Source organism: Spermophilus citellus, assembly GCF_964194105.1.
Source record: "Spermophilus citellus genome assembly, chromosome: 1".
NCBI classification, from domain to species: domain Eukaryota; kingdom Metazoa; phylum Chordata; class Mammalia; order Rodentia; family Sciuridae; genus Spermophilus; species Spermophilus citellus.
This window is the reverse complement of record NC_138182.1, coordinates 122,169,035-122,187,228: the sequence shown is the minus strand read 5'-3', so window position 1 is coordinate 122,187,228 and position 18,194 is coordinate 122,169,035. Positions and strand designations below refer to the sequence as shown.

The 18,194-nt window shown below is 59.9% G+C and overlaps 1 protein-coding gene across 4 annotated transcripts in view; it reads left to right on the top strand.

Annotated features, from left to right (window-relative positions):
• The window catches only part of ERGIC1 (endoplasmic reticulum-golgi intermediate compartment 1), a 77,688-nt gene that overhangs the window by 18,866 nt on the left and 40,628 nt on the right, over nucleotides 1–18,194 (top strand). Inside the window, exons 1-3 of one of the 4 annotated variants that reach the window (XM_081309715.1) lie at nucleotides 6,622–6,740; nucleotides 13,507–13,568; nucleotides 14,673–14,745. In XM_081309715.1, the coding sequence (XP_081165841.1) occupies nucleotides 6,631–6,740; nucleotides 13,507–13,568; nucleotides 14,673–14,745 (245 nt within the window). In that variant the 5' untranslated portion in view covers nucleotides 6,622–6,630. Of the gene's footprint in view, nucleotides 1–6,621; nucleotides 6,828–13,506; nucleotides 13,569–14,672; nucleotides 14,746–18,194 lie in introns of those variants that run through there. The other 3 variants (XM_081309714.1, XM_081309716.1, XM_081309713.1) reach the window with 3 other exon arrangements.

Sequence of the window (18,194 nt, the reverse complement as noted above, 5' to 3'; positions counted from 1 at the left end):
CCTCAGGCAGCTCAGGCATGTGAGGCAGTGGGCTCAGGACCCTCCCGGGGAGCAGCAGAGGGTGGGAGAGGCCTAGCAACCCTTGAAGGACTGATGGTGATGGTGGTGATGATGGTGATGTTGGTTACGGTGATGGTGGTGATCATGGTGATGGTAGTGGTGGTGATGGTAGTAGTGACAGTGGTAAGGTGATGATGGTGATGATGGTGATGTTGGTGGTGGTGATGGTGATGGTGGTGACGGTGGTGGTGGTGAGGGTGGTGATGATGGAGGTGGTGACAGTGGTGGTGGTGGTGGTGGTGATGATGGTGGTGGGGTGGTAGTGATGGAGGTGGTGGTCATGGTGGTGGTCGTGGTGGTGATGATGGTGGTGGTTGGTGATGATGGTGGTGGTGGTGATGGTGATGGTGGTGATGATGATGGGGGTGGTGGTGATGATGATGGTGGTGGTGGGGTGGTGGTGATGGTGATGGTGGTGGTGGGGTGGTGGTGATGGTGATGATGGTGGTGGTGGGGTGGTGGTGATGGTGATGATGGTGGTGGTGGTTGGTGGTGATAATGGTGGTGGTGGTTGGTGATGATGGTGATGGTGGTGGTGGTGGTTGGTGGTGATAATGGTGGTGGTGGTGATGGTGATGGTGGTGATGATGGTGGTGGTGGTGGTGGTGGTGATGATGGTGGTGGTGGTGTGGTGGTGATAGTAATGATGGTGGTGGTGGGGTGGTGGTGATGGTGATGATGGTGGTGGTTGGTGGTGGTGATAGTAATGATGGTGGTGGCCAACAGCGGAGCTGGGAGTGTGGCTCAGTGGTACAGCACAAACTTAGCATGCGTGAGGCCCTGGCTTCTGGCCCCAGCACACACATACACAAACCCCAAAACACAGAAGCCAAACAGTGGCCAGCACCCCAGTCTGCCTGCGTGTCCTGCACACACCTGTCAACTCAGTTACGCCCGAAGCCTGATGTCGGGAACTGCTGATTCAGGGAAGCGGGGCACAAAGAGGCCTACCACCCAGCCAGGTTGAACCTGTGGGTGGGACTCGTCGCTGTACCTGGGCACTCAATGTTCTGCTTCAGACCCACCACGGAAGCAAGTCAGAGTCCCTGCCGCAGCCTGCAGGTCCTGGGCGCTCTGTGCTGTGCCCGCTGGCTGACCTCGTCCTGTGTGGCCCCCTGCACTCTGGCCACAATGGCCAGGCTGCTCTCACCCAGGTCCCTTCACGCCCACCGTGGGGCCTCTACTGAGCACTGGCGTGCCCTCCACTTAGGAGGCTTGTGCAGAATGCTCTCCGTGGTGGCCTCGTCCCCCCCTTCAGGTCTGCTGCTCAGAGGCCCACCTGACCTCCCGGCCTCCAGCAGATTGTGGCTCTGTCACCAGCGTCTGCCTGACAGGGTCCAGTCCTCAAAGGCCTGGCTCTGCCATCTCGTCTACTCCTTTGGCCTGGTGCCACCCCTGGCCCTGGCCCTGTGGACTCCACACTGCCATTGGCTGAATGAAGGGCCTGTGTCCTCATCCCTGAGCTGGGAATCATCGGTGTTTGTGTCCTGAACACCGTCTGTCCCCTCTGAGCTCACGCGGAGGCCCCATTCCTCACTGTGGTGGTGTTGGGGGCGGGCGTCAGGGGCTGCCTGGGTAGTGAGAGGGGCTCATGTCCATCTTGGGCAGTTCTTGCTCTCACAGGACTGGACCAGGGACTGCAAGCTGGCTGCCCCTTGTGCCTTGTCCCCTTCACCATGCCCACCTGCCCTTCTGCTTCCTTCCACAAGTTGCAGAAGCAGCACGTGGCCTTGGCCAGAGCTGAGCAGGTGCTGGCACTTGGGACTTCCAGCCCCCAGAACCTGTGCCAACGTAAACCTCTTTTCTTCCTAAGTTAGCCAGGCTCAGGTAATCTGTTAGGACCCCTGAAGATGGACCAGGACAAACTCCAGACACACCCATTTCCGTGGACATACTGGAAAATGATGAACAAGTGTTCTTTGGGAGCGTCCCCATCTTGAAAGACCAGGAAAGATTGAGGAACCATTACAGATTGGAGCAGACACAACTAAATGCAGTGTGAGGTTCCAGACCAGAAAACCTGAGGGGAAAACCCCCACAAATGTGCGTTCAGCTGATAGAGTCCCGCCAAGGCGCACCTCTGAGTTCCAAGGAGGTTTCTCTGGTCACGTTATGTGACAGAAAGCCAGGTGGAGGGTGCAGGGAGCCTTCTGTGCTGTTAGTACAGATTTTTCAGGAGACCAGCTTCTCTGAGCTCGCACTGGCCCAGGGGAAGGACTACAGCAGAGAAAACGGTAGCGGGGACTTCGCCATCGTGTCAGGGCCACACGGATAAGTGGCCTCAGCCCCCAGACCCGCACCTGCACCTGTGGGTGCCACCTGCACACCCTGGGCCAACCCAGATTGGAAGTCTTCAGGGAGGAAGTGCCCTGGGCACACGGCTACAGCCTTTAGTCCTCGTCTTCATCTGCTGATTAGTTTGCGTCACAACTGGGCGTGTGTATAGTGACGGGGACACCTTTCAGCCCTAAGACCCCCACTTCAACAGTCATCTCCCTGGCAACTTGGTGTCAGAGGACCTTCCCTGGCTTCAGGGTGCTACCCAAATGGCAGCCACCACCGGCCACCACCATCGAGGCCACATGGACTTCCACCACCAGTCAGGCCCATGTGGCTAATTAAATGGCTTCACTTTTAAAAATTCGGACGGATGCATTTCAAAAGGTGGTCACTGTCCTCATCCCTGAGGGACAGACACCAACCCACCGTCATCCTGGGTGCCTGTCCACCCTCTTTCCTCTGGGAGCCCCTCCCAGAGCCGTGGGGCCGGTTCTGGCACCCCCTGCAGGCAGCCCCTCTGCTCTGCCCTCAACTCCACAGCCTGTCCGTCCTCAGGGAAGTGCCACCCGTGACCTTCCTGGAGCTTTTCTCACCGTGTGTTATTTTTCCTAGGTGCCCCTAGGCTGTGGTACGGTGGTGTAGCAGAATGGGGCTGTGCACCTCTCGTCTTTTTTTTTTTTTCAATACTGGTTGCAGTCCACTAGACAGATTTTTCAACCCACCCAAACCTGCAATTGGCAAGACGTTCTGGGGGGTTTCAGTGAGAATCCTATGAACAAGTCGCCTTTTTTAAGCAGCCGCTATCTGCTAAGCACAGTGCTGGACACTCCTGATTCATTCTGAGCACACTTTGTACACCAGGCTCAGAGAGGGACATCACTTAGCCCAACTCACACAGCAGGGGAGGGCAGGTTTCAGGAGTTCTCGAATGCTTGTCTGGGTCCTGCCACTTGCTTGGGGTTGTACCCAGGGAAGGTGGCAGTAGGAATCCAAGGGAAGAAGCCCTGAAACCGTCTCTGTCACATGATCCTCCGGCGGTGCAGAGGAGTCCCACACCTGGCTGACGACTTGATTCTCTTTAGTTTTTTAATTTTAATTTCTAAATTGAACTGTGGCTCATGACAGAGCACTCTTGAAACGCACAGCGCAGTGGCCGCGCGTGGATGGGGGTACAGCCCGTTTTCAGCACCCTGGGAGGCCACGAGGTGAGCGGGCTCCTGACTCCTGCGGGCGTTAGTTCTGCGTGTCCTTCCTTGCCACGTGAATGGCCCGTGCGTGGGACTTCTTCCATAGCACGTCTGTGGTGTCACCCACGTGGCTGTCCACTGGGCCCCAGAAAAGGCCAGGGACCCCTCCAGACCTTGCAGCCAGGACCTGGCCTTCTGAGAGTGCCCGTCGGATGCCCGTGGCTCTTGTAAGCCGGTCAGTCATCTGCTCTGTCTCCGACCCCCCAGAGGAGAGATGCAGCCCCCCTGCCCCCATTTTGCATGTGAACAGGCTGAGCCTGGAGAGGGTTGGCCGCCTGGGTCAGCAGAGGCTGGTGTGAACCCACAGGGAGGTTGTCCCCTCCCTGTGCTGTTCTGGTGGAGAACTGTGTGGCGAGCCCACCAGTGGTGACGGCCACGGTTCCGGTGTGGTCAGTCACGGCCGACCACTGCTTGCTTTGTGCAGCGAGTTGGCCATTCCCGAGGTGGGGCCCAGCTTTCGGCCGCACTCACATGGTGGGCAGGATTTTCACCCCCACTTTACAGAAGTCACAAGTCTGCGCAGCTACCTGCAGACACGGAGGTCACCGGTGCCAACTAGGAGGAGCCCCGAACCCGTGAAGCAAGGGGCACCTGGTGTGCACAACACTGACCAAGATGCCCCCAGCAGCCGTGGAGCTGTGTGTCCCCACTGTAGGAAAGGCCACTTGGGGACAGGCAAAGACCAGCTGTACAGGGGGGTTGGGGCTTCAGGGGCGTGGGTTTTAGGAGAGAGGCCGCTCTTGGGCACTGTCCTGGTGGATAGATGCCATCGCACATTCATCCAAGCCCAGGGACGCTCGGCACCGGGACTCAGCCCTGCAGAACCAAGCACTGGGTGTGATGGGCGGCCTGGCTGGTGCCTGTGGATGACAGATGTGCCTTCTGCGTCTGCTCCGTGTTCCTGTGAACCCGAAGCTGCTCCCAAGCACAGTGCTTTGTACCAACGGAAACGTGGTCCACGGGGCGCTTGGTGCTGAGCTGCCAGGACCCCAGGTTGATGGGAAGGCTGTCCTGGCTCCACACTGGAGGGTCCCTGGCCATCCACCGTGGGCCCTTCCTTTCCGTTCCTGTCTGCAGGTGTGCACGGCCACAGGGGCTCCAGGGAGGCCACTGGGGGTCTGGCTGGCTTGGGTGGGTCCTCAGAAGGTGGGCACTCCTGCCATTTGGGCAGGAGGAGGAAGAAGGCGAGGGAGGTAGTAGCTTCCCTCTGTGGTCCCCACTCCAGGACAGTGTGGGCTCAGAGGAGGCTGGACTCAGGGGAGGCCGGCCTCACCGCTGCAGGGCATTGCAAACTCCGGGCTCAGCTGAATCAGTGTCCTTTGGAAAAGTACATCTTGCTCAGGAGCCAAGGAAAGTGGAGGCTCTGCAGCCGGCACACTGAGGTCTCCAGGCGTGACTCACACCTAGCGGGAGGGAGGGTGGCTGGGAGGCAGGCACTGGGCTCAGATGGCAGCAGGGCCCTCGGCCAGCTCAGGGCAGCTCAGGGCTCTCACTGAACAGCATGTGCCATAGGCACATCGTCAGAGGGCTTCATCAGGCCAAATCCCCACGTTCGCCTCTCAGCCATGGATAAAGTGAGTCACTGCAAAATCCGATTTTCTTATTCTGTGTTATTGGTTAGAGATGGGTCAGTGCAGGAGGAGTCTGGTGGAGATGGGCTCCCAAAGCCTGCAGATTCGGGAGCATCTGGACGTCCTGGGGAGAGCCCCAGGACGACTCTGGTCCTTGTTTGTGACATGGGTGATTCAGTGTAGCTCGCTGGACACCAGGTTCTCGTCTTCAAAATGGGTCTAGATGACAGCAGCCCCATGACCCCAGAAAGGGTGTGACTCTTGTCCCCACGCCTGTGACCTGGGCAGACATCTCAGCTGGCGCACACCCAGTCAGGCTCCGTGGCAGCAGCAGGTGCCCCTCCAGGGATCCCTGGTACAAACACTGTTGGCCACGGTGTGTGGGGGGCGTCTGGTCCCAGCACCCCTCCAGCTCTGCAGCTCTCCAGTGTCTTTGCCCTTTGGCTCCTTTCAGTTCCACTCTGTGTGTTCAAGATTCAAGGCCAAGTGCAGATCTGATCACCTCCAGGCCAAATCTGACCCTGGGGCGTTTGCTTTGCATAGTATTTTTTTTTAAGTGGTCAGTACTATTTTTAATTGGGTGACTTCATGTAAGACCTCAGGGCCTCTGCTCCCTGCCCCTGCTGACCCTCCTGCCTGGTGCTCCCTGCCCCAGGGCCATTATGGATGCTATCTCCCTAATTCAGATCTTCATTTATATGCCTCCTTGCCAAATTAGCCTTCTCTAGCACCCCCACAGCCCCCCTAAAACTGGCAACTCGTGATCATGAAAATCATTACCAATTGCCCCCTCGGCCAGGCCAGCCAGAGGACGCTCAAGTCCCCTTCTCCTGCCCTCTGCTAGGGGTTGTAAGAAAAGCCTCGCGGGCCCTGGGCCTGCTCTCCGTTGCTTCCTAACTCCTTCCCATCCCCGGCCCCTTTAGGGAGGAGGCGTGTCCGCTGCCCTTGGGCTCTGGACGTGAACCTCTGTGGGAGCCTCTGGAAGCTGCTCCTCCTTCCTCTGCGTTTCCCACTTGCCTTTCCAGGTCTTTCTGAACCTGTTTTCTTTTTCTGTGAAAAATGGGGCTAGACTAGTTCTTGCACCTGGATGGTGCTGACCATCTGAGACCAGTGGAGTGGTGAAGCTCCTTCCCCTCCTAAAACCTTCCTCCCGCCCTCTGCTTGTGGGCAGGACTCGGCTGTGACTGCCCCCAAGGCCACTGGGAACATTGTCAAAGGTGCCCTCAGCTGGGAGCAGATGGAACCCCAAGGGCAGGTGGGGCGAAGGGCAGGGAAGGGGGCGTCCCTCGGGATGCCCTCCATAGGGACTGGCTGCTTCCCCTGATTTGCTCCTAAACTTAAATACCCCCATGGCCACCAGCGCATTCCTTTCCTACCTCCGTGCAGGGCCAGCCTGGCAGGGAGTCCAGGCCCTGAATAGCTCCCAGCCCGGGCTGCTGGCTGGCGTTTGGGGCCTGCTATATTTTTATCCTATGACGATGACAATGACAGGTCACTGTGACAAGCGCCGCTCCTGCCCCGCCCCTCTGAGATGCATTTCCATGTATAGCATCTGCACAAGGGATGTTGTCCTGCTCTGGAGGTGTGTTGCCAGCTGTTTCCAGTTTCCAGTGAGTTGGAAACGCTTTGGGGACCAGTCACCCCACGGGGCTGCCTGTGTCCTTGGCAGGTGGGAAGCCTGACTCAGCCAAGGCCGGCTTCCTCCTACCCACAGCTCCGGGCTGTAGAGGGAGACCGATGCGGGCGGGGTGGGCCCCTCCAGCTGTGCTTGCCTTGTGCACCCCCTTCCCCCTCCGCTCCCTCAGCGAGGGCTCTTGGCTTGCTGTTGGTATCTGGAGGCAGCTCTGACCCTGGACAGCCAAGGCCTGGGGGGGCGTGTGAGTGTCAGGAGGCCAGGGAGCATCTCTGTGTAGCCCCTTGGTCCCTGACCAGGCCTCCAACCCCGATGGCCTCTTCCTCGCTGTGTGTACCTGGGCATGTTGCTCTCCCTCTCTGAGCCTCCGCGTTTGAGGCGTCCTGGGTAGGGGAGGCCTCTGTGGGATCCAGTGGTCAGCTGCCTAAGTGGGGCTTAGCCATGGAGCAGGAGCCTGGGAAATGCCGGTGCCTTTGCTCCTCCCTCTGCTGACCTGTGGGCACAGGCAGAAGGCTGAGGAGGTGAGTGGAGGCTGGGATTGAGTCGCACATGTGGCCAGTGGGGGATGCCACGTGGCCAGTACTGCGCTCCTGGCCCCTCAGCGGGTCTGCGTCTCCCTCCCTTCTCCCTCTGCCTCCTGGACAGTGTTTTCTGCACTTCTGTCACATTCACCCCTGAGTAGTTGACATTTTTGTGACCCTCGTGTGACTTTCTGTATGAAACCTTCAGTTTCTCCTTCTTTTTTCCTGAAAATTTAAACCACAGTGTGAATTCAGTTTTATGACCACCCCCTCCCCCACCCCCAAACACACACGTAGGTCAGTGGTCAGGCCTGCCCCCTCCCTGGTGCTGTCCTCGCAGAGCCCGGGTCAGAGTGTGCAGGCTTCCTGGCTCGCTGGCTGTGCCCTTCACGTATGGCTTTGTGTCCAGGGGGCCGTGCCTGCACTTGCCCCTGCACCTCCACAGGTGGCCACTCTCTAGCCTATACTGTTAGGGCTGGTGCTGTGGACAGGGCCTTGTGTGGACGTCACCTTGCACTTTCACCTGGCATTTGCTGGGTGTCCGCCCTGCAGGTGACGCAGGACAAATCTACCTTGGCCCTGCCCAGTCAGAACGGAAGACCTGCAGCTCTCTGAGGCCTGGGCCAAGAACCTGTGTGCAGAGCCCGGGGTCAGGGAGGCCTCTCGGGGTCAGGGAGGCCCCTCGGGCTGCAGAGCGGTGGCTGGCCCTGGGAGAGAGCAGCAGCAGCTCCGCCCTCCTCCTCTCCGGCGGACTCTTGTGGGGGCAGCAGGAGGGATCAGCCAGGACTCGTGGTCTGTGGTCACTTGTGGGGTGACAGGGCAGAAGCACGGCTGCAGGGTGGGGGACCACCGTGGGGGTGCTAGGTGTGCACTGGTGACATGGGCGTCGGGCAGCTGTGTGCCCGGGCTTCTCCCAGACCTCCCGTGAGCCCAGCCCCTGCTCCCCCACCTCCCAGCCCCACGCCCCTGGGGTGGCACGATATCAGGGGTCAGGCTCAGCCCTGCCCCTGGGCAGGTAAATGGGGCCAGCGATGCTGTCTGCCACACAGGGCTTCGCAAGGCTGTGGGGTAATGGACCTGAAGGCTGAGTTTAGGCCAGGTGCAGGGTAGCCTCACGTGGGGTCCCCTGCTATCCTTCCTTCTCTGTCAAGGCTCCTGCACCTGGGGGACAGACAGAGGGTTCCAGCGACAGAGCCCAGCTGACAGAGCGCTGGGTGGTGTGAGCGCATATCAGCAGCTTGAATGTCAAGGTTGAGATTCGAGGGGAGGGGAGAATCCCAGGGCTCTCTCTGGGCCTGCCCCTCCCGGCAGAGGCCTTACCCCCACACCCCGTGCCCAGCTCACAGGCGAGTGCACACGCTTAGCACTGTCCTGTGCTGGTGGTGGTCAGCAGGGTGCCGGGACAGAGCACGCGTGCCTCCTGCCCACACCCTGGGCTGGGCAGCGGGCTGCCCTGGGCTGGTGGGCAGGGCTGACTAGGGCGAGTGCCCACTGGGAGCCTCTGGCTATTTTAGGATGAGTGACCCCCATTTCCAGTGACTTGCTGCCAAGAGGCATCCGTTCCATTAAAGCCTTGGTGACCTCACAGCCTCCTGCCACCCACAGGGGGCCACAGAGCCGGCCAAGACGTGTCTGCAGGTCGTCTGCAGGTCCCTCAGGGTTGGTGTCAGAATTAAAGCCGTAGAGCTGGGGACCTAGGAGAGGGAATGGGGGAGCCGGATGTTCCCAGCTTCTCACTGGGAAAGACGTGTTTGCTTTGGGCAATTAGGGAGCTGACCTCACCCCGCTCGCCAGGGGCGCCTGGCCTCCATCTTCTCTCTGACTGCGCCATCCAGGCTGCCGTGAGTGCCCGTGGCCAAGGCGTGAAGCCAGAGATGGACACCGGCTGCTCTGCATGGCCTTGACCTTGTGCTCACCACAACACCCCAATTCTGAGCCACGGGCACGTCCAGGTGGACTCCTCAGGTTCTCGTGTTCCTTTGCCCAGTGTTCTCTCTGGGCGCAGAGCAGAAGGGACAGGGAAGGCCGTCTGACACCAAGGTCCTGTCTGGGGGCCATGCAGGCCGGGGCCTTGACTCCCCCAGCAGGAACAGAGCAGCGGGGCCCCTGAGGTTGAACGGGGACGGCTGGGGACAGGGGCTCCGTGGGCAGGTGTCCCTGCACATGGCAGGCTACCTCCATGCCAGCACTGTGGACCCTGGAGCTGGTGGCCCTCCTTGTGGCATCCTGTCCTGTGTGGCAGACCCCTGGCCTCCACCCACTCGTGCCGATGGCACCCCAGCCCCAGCCGTGACGGCGCGTGTCTCTGGACGTCACCACATGCCAGGAGGCACAGTGACTCCTGATTGAGACTCTGGCACAGGACTTTTCAAGGACACGAGAGGCCCAGGGGTTCATAGCTTTTCATTGGCTTGTTTTGTTTTAAATCCTTTTTTAAAAAAAAACAAAAACAAAAAAAACGAGGTGGGTCTCGCTGTGTTGCCCGGGCTGCCCAGCTCTGCTCAAGACCCCCCGACTGTCAAGTCGGTCTTCCTGAGGCTTTTATTGTTGTTCTACAGGGTGAACTGGTGGGACCGTGACCTCAGCTGGTCTCAACCTAGAGCTGATGGTGGCAGGCACCAAGGCCAGGGCCTCTCAGCCTCATCTGCACAGTGGGACATCGGTCTCTAACTTGCAAATCCCTCAAGAGAACTGTATGAGAACGTGACACTCAAGGGCATAGCATGACCCTAGCACACAGTAGGTCCACACCAAGCATCCCTCTTCCCTCCCCATTCTTTTTCCCCTCTCTGCCCCATTCTCTTGACGGTGGGGTGGCCACAGCTGATCACATCACCGCAGTGAGGGGCTGACTAATGTGAGCCAGGAGGATGGACGGCTCACTTCCTGATCCGTCACATGCCTGGGTTCTCACCAGCCTCCTGGTGGCCCAATTTCAGTGACCTTCACCGCTGACTCACTTGGCTTGTGGTCAGCTCTGAAATCAGGATCCTTTTCAGCTCTTCCTTCTCTGTCCCACCAGCCTCCAGCTTGGCTCTAGCGTGGGAAAGGAGTCATTGTCCACGTTCGTTGTGTCCAGGTGGTCCCTCCCAGGAGCCAAAAGCTTTGTCAGATGCAGCTACATGAGGGAGGGGCTGTGTCTGCCTGCACCAGGGGCCTTCCCATGATGGGGTAGAGGTCTGTAAACACCTGTTGAGTCCATGAAAGCCTGTGTGTCACCCCTGGCCTGTCCTCCAGAGGTTCCCGCCGCTCCGGGGCTCAGGCTTGGAGAAACAAACCCTGCCACCTGGAGACTTGGGTGCTGTTGACCAGCAGGCGAGCTATAAACTCCTTCCCCTGAGCGGCGGAAGGAGGGGCTGGGACGGAGATTTGGGTGTGAATTCCAGCTCACTGTTCCCTGGATCAGTGACCCGAGCATGTTGCCTCCACCTGAGCCTCAGTTTTTTCCCTCTGGAAAAAGTGGGATGCCGGGATCTGCCAGGGTCATTGTGGGAATTAGATGCAAATATGTCTGTCCAGGCGCCCGTGTCTGACTCAGCGCCTCCTCCTCTCTGGAGCACTTCCCGCCCCAGGTCACCTGCTGTCTGTGTCCTCGTCTTCCCCCCTGTGGCTCTGTTCACCCATTCTCCTGCCCTTTGCTGCCCCCAGCAGACACAAGGCCCTGACGCCCAGCCCTCGGGGCAGACACCTGCGGGAGGGGGGGGGGAACCTGGACACACCCCCTTCAACTTCCAAAATAATTCCCCTGGATTTTGAAAGCTGTCTAAGTTTTCCTCTTGAAACGATTTCAGACTCACCTCCAAATTACAGAACGAGCTCAGAGTCCCCTCCTGTGCCGTCCAGGCATCCCCAAGACTCCTCTTACCTAACGACCCACCGTCCCACCCAGGAAGGCGGTGGTGGCCGGTGGCTGACCTGTTGGCCAATCGGCAGAGCTCGCGCAGAGGTTGTCCGTTTGCCGAGCCAGGGTCCCCTTCAGGGTGAGCTGACCCGTCTGCTCGGCTCAGTTTGGACTTTCCTCATCATCAGAGTGAAGCCGTTCGTTCAAGACCAGGGGGGACAGAGCGAAAGGACCCTCCCGCTGCTGTCCCCCATGTCACTCTGCTGCTGGCTCTCTGGTCTCCTTTGGAGAAGGCACGTGCCTCTCACCTGGCCCCGAGTGGCCTCTCCAGGCCTCTGGCCATCTGTGTCCCCCCCAGCTCTGCAGGGCTTCTCACCCAGAGGGCCACCGGTGGGCCCTGGGCCTCCTCTGACCATGGCCCCTTCGTGACTGCCCCACGAGAACTGGGAAACTCCACATAAAATTCCAAATGTTTGGCTTCTCTTAAAAAAATCTGAAATCCTGGCCACCCTGATCCCGGCCACCCAAGCCGACTGCTCTCAGGGTGCCGCTGACTGAGGGTGGGTGTTGTCCAGTAAACCCATCCCCAGTTGAAGACAGAGTCAGTGTCTGCACCTGGGATGTCCCTGTCCCAGCGCCACCGGCCAACCTTGCGCATGCTTGGAGCCTCAGGCCGGCCCACTCTAGGCCCAGCAGACACACGGAGCCCGCTCTGTGACAGGGCCTTGAGGGTCTTGTGGAGTTTACTGAGTTGATGTCTTTTAGCATGAGATCCCAGGCTGAGCGGGTTCTGCACACACATGGCCAGCTTGGGGAAGGTCAGGTTCAAGGGCACTTCCTCCAGGGCTTGGCATCCCAGCTGAACCAGCTGCAACCCCTTCAGACACCAGCCCCTGCGGGAAGTTTCACAAGGGCCTCAGGGGCTGACCCCAGGAGCGAGGGACCCCCACCCCCGCTTCTGGGTGCTTTTTATGCACTCAGGCATTTGACCCTCAATCCCGCTCTATGGGGTAGTTGCTGTCGTTGCCCCCACTACACAAAGCAACCAAGGCACAGAGAGGTCAAGCAATGGTCCCAAGGTCACGCAGGGATGCAGTCACAGTTGAGCAGTCTAACTTCACAGTCAGACTCTGGACCTCTGATGTGGCTTCCAAGCTCAGGGCCCACCTTTTCAGAGAGGGGCAGTCACAGGGACCCTGTCCCCCAGCCCTCGTCTCCATTGCCAAGCAGGCAGCAGAGAAAGCACTGCCTTTTGAACCCGGCCCCCTACAGGAGTCCTTCTCCCCTGAGGTCTTAGTGTAGCTGGCAGAGCCAGGGACCGGCCCTTAGGCAAGACGTCCAACCAGCCCAAGCCTTGGGTTTAGCAAAATGCTTTTGTTTCCCAGTCACCAAAGAGCAGCCAAGCCGCCTGGTCCTCAGCCTCTCCACCAGTCAGGCCCTACCCCCAGAGCCTGGCACAGGTGGGCAGGCCATGACCTGTGTGGGGCAGAACTACCTCTGTGCCTCAGGGAAGGGAAGGAGGCCTGGTGTGGAGCCTCCCCACGCTCAGTCCTCGCAGGAGTAGGAGGCCCATCTCAAAGAGGAGGAATGCTGAGATCAGAGAGGGAAAGCCTTTTGCCTACAGTCACACAGTAAGGAAGAGGACTGGTGAGATTGGAGCCATATGATTCCCAGGCTTCAGCTCTCATAGCCGGGGTGGGGCGTGGGGTGAAACAGCCGGCATTAAATCCATGTCACCTGATTCCAAACCCTGGGTTTTCCTACCACCCCGTGACTTCCCTGAGCTCTGGTGGGACCCTGGTGTTGAAGGGCAGTGGTGCTTCTGGGAGGAACCAGAGGAGACAGCCACCACCAGCTGGTGCCAGGCCCTGGGCTGCAGGCACTTCACTTCATACACGTGGAGCAGATGCTGGCCAGGGCTCCAGGGGAGAGTGGAGACCAGGAGGGGAGGGCAGTTCCGTGGCACCCTGCAGGCCGCCCTGTTTCCTCCAGGGTCACCTGAGTCACTCCACAGTTACCTCTGCAGGGCTGCTATGTGCCAAGGCTTGGGGATATGGCAGGGACACACCAACAAGGTCCCTGTCCCTAGGGAGGTTACACTCTGATGCAGGGAGACCCACCTGGAAGGGCCGACCAACCCAATGAGCCCACAAGGTCACTCGAGTGACCTTGGACAACAAGTGTCAGGACGGAGGTGCCAGGTACCGTGAGGGGCACCCTCACGGATGACACAGAGTGAGGCTGCTTGGAGGAGGTGGCCCTGGCGTGGGAGGCCGCGGCTCACTGCCCACCGGGCCTGGTACCTGCCCGCCCTCGCCCCCACTCTGCCCTCATGCTGCTGTTCCTCCCGTAGGTTTGACATCTACAGGAAGGTGCCCAAGGACCTCACACAGCCTACCTACACCGGGGCCATCAGTGAGTAGCCCCTCCGACCCCTGTCCCCACTCTGCATGCCCCCCACCCCCTGCGCCTGCCCCCTCTGTGCAGAACTGAGAGGAGAGGGGTGCCCTCTCCGCCCTGCCCTGCGGGGCCAGGCGGGGTCTGTTCTAGAGGGTGCCCGGGGACTCTCCCACGTCATTGAGGAGCCCTAATCTGAAACACCAAATGCTCCAAGATGTTTTCTGTGGTGTGAGGCAGCCCCCGGGTGTGCCAGCCAAACGGTGCAGTGAAGGCCTTGTGCCTGGGCCCCGTGTGGAGGTGCCCAAGACACACGGTGGATTTTTATCCATTTAATAAAAGCCTCAAATGCACCTGGAGTGGGGTCTCTGAAGGCCACGCTAATAAAAGGGACAGGACTCCTGAGAGAAGCCCGATTCCAGCGAGAATGGGCAGTACGCCGTGGCCTGGGGTTTGTGCTCCGAACCAGGACCACCCGAGGCCAAAGCTGGAGCGGAAGTGACAACAGCATCAGTCTAGGACCCAGAGAGTTTAGAATTGGCCTGCAAGTGACACTGATGAGTGGACTAGAGAAGACAGGGCTTCCTGACAGAGGGATTCCAGAGGGAGGGACCCACCTCGCCATCCCAAGGTGGAGCAGAAGGCCCCTCTCATGGAGACAGGCTGGGTGTCACCTCCCTCTGCCTCAGCCTTGGGGTCGAGGAGGCGGAGGGAATGTGGGGGTCCAGGGTAAACCCCTGTCAGATCCTCGTGGGACAGGGCTGGATATTCTGCAGAAGGCAGAAGTTTCAATTTCAACATGAAATCTCCCCCATGCGGACTCCACCTTGTCCAGCGCGTGTCACTGAAGCCCAACAGAAGAACGTCTGTGTGGGCCGCCCGTGTGCAACCTGTGTTGGAGGCTGGCCTTGACATTAGAGGCCACCCTGACCCCAGAGTTGGCTCAGTCTGCACCACAGGCTTCCGTTCTTGGGGTGGGGCTGCTTCATTGAGGCCGTGGGGAGAAGGGTCTTGGAGGGAGTGAGGGAACCTCCCCCACGGTGTCCGCGGCCTCCGAGGAGGGCTGAGGGGCAGCCTCCTCTCTGGAGCCTCCACCCTGACCGTCCTGCTCTGTTCTTGCAGTTTCCATCTGCTGCTGCCTCTTCATCCTCTTCCTCTTCCTCTCGGAACTCACCGGCTTCATCACGACAGAAGTGTAAGTCACTCTGAGCTCCCGCGGGACAGAAACCTCCCTGCTCTCTCACGTCAGTTTCCGGGCCCCTGCCCGCCGGCCGTCTGTCCATCCGCCCACCGCTCTGTTTCATAAAGTGCCTTTGAACTAAGAGCACAAATGAGCAGGGCTTGGTCCACGTGAAAGGATGGCTTTCCGTGCGTCCTGCGGGGCTCCTGGGTCCATGGATGAAGGGACCTGCTCAGCTCTGCACTCCTGGTTGGCCGGAGCCTCTGTCCCTCTGAGTCACCTCGGGGTCATTTGCTGCTGTAGCTGGAATTGTTGGGAGGATGGGGCAGCTTCCTGAGGGGGTCGCTGACTTCAGACTCCCCCACTGCTCCCCAGGCCCACACAGGCGGGATCTGCGTGGGCTTCCTGGCAGCCATGACCCAGCCGTCCATCTGATTCCTAGAATGACCCGCTGTCCCCTCGCCCCCAGCCTGCAGGGTGTGTGGAGCCGGCCACCCCCTCACAGTGCCCCCAGGGACGAGACCAGCACTTTCCTGCTGTGGCACTGACTTCAGACTTCAAAGTGCTGCTCCTGTGTTTACACCAGAGAGCTGCCCCCTCCCCCCCCAGTCAGCCTGGAATGTTCTTGTTCCCGTGGTGGAATTTCTTGGGGGCCTTCCTCTCAAGAACAATGGAGGGTAGAAACCCAGCTGCCTAGCCTAGGTGGCCCTGGATGGCAGATAGCGTCACTACCTGGGACCCTCAGCCCCAGGAGGCAGACACGCTCTCGCTACAGAGGAAGCCGAGGGTCAGAGAAGTGGAGGGACTTATCACAGCCACGCGGTTGGCTAGGCCACTGAGGCACCTGTAGGGCCTCCCCCTAGCCTCCCACCTTCTCCTGGGGTGGAGCAGCTTGCCTTGCTGTCACTCTGATTCTGTTCTTAAACCTTTTGGCACCAAAGCCCAGGGGTCTCATAGACTGGTGGGGGGACCCAGGATTGGGTCTGTGCAGTCGCTGCATTACTGTGTGACCCTGAACAAGCTGCTGAACCTCTCTGAGTCTCGGTATTGCTGACTGAGTGAGGGCAAGCTCCCCCCTGATTCTGGGAGAGGCCTTGCTTTCTAAGCCGTGACCGGGCGTCAACGGCCTTCTCTGAGGCAAGCAGGCTCCCCTCTTTAGCATTTGGGCTGCTGGGATATCAGGGGCTGCTTTTAGGAATTAGAGGTGGAAGCAAGAGGTGGAGACCAGCTGCACTGTGAAGCACCTGCTGTATACCAGCTGGCAGTGCCAGGCTCTGGGCTCACCTGCTCCCTGGGGTGGGGGCTTCTCTGCAGACCTGCGGTATCTGAGGGAGGCAGGAGCTGTCCTGCAGGGCGGCGGCCAGGCCCAGGCCCAGGTCCTCAGGCAGGGTGGCTTCCATGCTGCAGGGCTCATGGCTAACCATAGGCCCCCTCATCGTTGGGCCAGCCTCTCCGCCCCTGTGTCCATTCTCAGAGGAGCCCAAGTGGGCCTTGGACCCAGGCCGTCAGCAGACAGACAACACTGTCCCTGGGGGTTGACCAGGATCCCCAAACATAACAGCATCTGAGATGCTGGCGCTCCTACCGTCACAGGGCGTCACCTATGCTTGGAACCCACTGCCTCCTGCTGCTCATACAGTGTCCCCGCTGTGAGTGGTTGTCACGCCGTATGGTACAGGGAGACCCAGGAACAAGTCAGCCCCCCTGACGACCTGGAGCTGGAGTGAACCCAGGGCCTTTGGTGCTGGGCAGGTGGCGTCCCCAGCCTCCCATGTTCCCAGTCCAGGGTGGGCTGAATCTGTGGGCATGGGACCCGCGATTGGGGGTCGGCTGCATATCAGTGACCACTGAGTGGAAGAGAAGCCCCGAGCAGGGTCTGCGTGGTGGACAGGGGCTGCAGGGAGGTGGTGCTCTGAGGCTAGACCCGGGCTCTCCGCCTGGCCTGGCGGCTGGGCCGACCTGCACCTCCTCTCGTGGCCCCAGCACCGCTTGCGCCTATCTAGCACTGGTGGGCTTCAGGGCTGCTGTGCCCGGGGCGTGTAACCCGGGCCCTGGGTGTCCCTTTCCTCAACCTCCTCCCTCTCTGGCCTCTGACGGACGACTTGATGGTGGCGTTACTCAGCCCAGCCGTGGTGAGGCAGTGGGCCGCAGACCAGGAGCTTGACGTCAGAGCCTGGGCTGGCGCGGGCGGGCCGCCTGTGTGCGCCTGCCCCTGCCACTCGCTGCCCCGTCAGGCCCGCAGGCAAGCCCAGGCAGCCCGTGCCGTTTACCAAGGGCGGGGCGGCCTGCTTCTGCGGAGCACAGTGTGTCCCCACCGTCCTCCCTGCTCCACGACTTCCTCTTGGTGGCCCTGGAGAGGAAGAAAGGGTCAAGGGGGCAGGAGAACACCAGGGTCCACCTAGAGGGGGTTGGCCTCGTGTCCAGCCCTGGGATAGACACGCGTCCGTCTTCAGCATCGCAGCCGGGCGAGGAAGGAGCTGGGGGAGGGGACAGGGCTGTGCAGAGGTGCCACCATGAACATGCCAGTTGCCTTCCTGCTGCCTCTGCCACACTGCAGGAGTTGCCTCCATTGATCGAGGGCTTGGGTACAGCCGGGGGGTAACCACCAGCCCTTTGGGGCCTCAGGTTCATGAGGCTTCTCTGAGCCCCAGGGAGGCCTACAGGTTTGGGAAGAGCTGGGGGTGACCATTTACCCCCTTTCTGGGTGGCTGGCCCTCTCGGGTGGTTTGGTGACCACAGAGGGTCAGCACCCCCCTCCTCACCATGAGCCTGTAGCTGAAGGAAATGAGGTCACCTCCACTTGGAGCAGCACCGCTCCAGCCCGGCCTGTGGTTCCCAGTGACATAAGGCACTTGTTGTGGCCCAGCCCCGTGGGGAGGAGGCATGTTTGTCTGGGTGGTTGGGTTTCAACCTGGGCTTTGGACAGGCCAGTGACTATCCTTGGGAAAGTGGCCCCACAGGATGTCCTGAGATTCTGTTTCCAGGGGGCAGTGCCCTCCCTGGAGAAGGCGGCCCAGACTGTTCAGGCTCTGTCTACCACGCGGCCTGCGCAGTGGTTTCATTAATGAGGTTCTGGCATTAAGTTAGTTAGAAGAGATCAAAATAAAACACACAGACAGTACCTTATTTTATATTGCTAGGTCCGAGACGGCTCGCCTCCCTGTTTCCCTGCCTCCAGCCGCCCAGCAGGGCAGCGAGGATTACTCTGGGCTAGCAGGAGAGAGAGAGAGCGAACACGCCGGGGAGTAGCCTTTTATTTGGGGGGACAAGAGATTCAGGGGAGAATTCCATCCAATGAAGGCCGAGGGGGGGCCGCACTCCAAGGTCAGGGTCAGTGATTGGGTCTTCAGGGTCAGTGGTTACGCACACCCCCACACGGATGGGCTCTCTCATCAGGAAAGGGTCGGGATAACTCCGACACAGCCAGAGCGCCTCAGGCCCTTAACGGGAGTCACCCAATCACG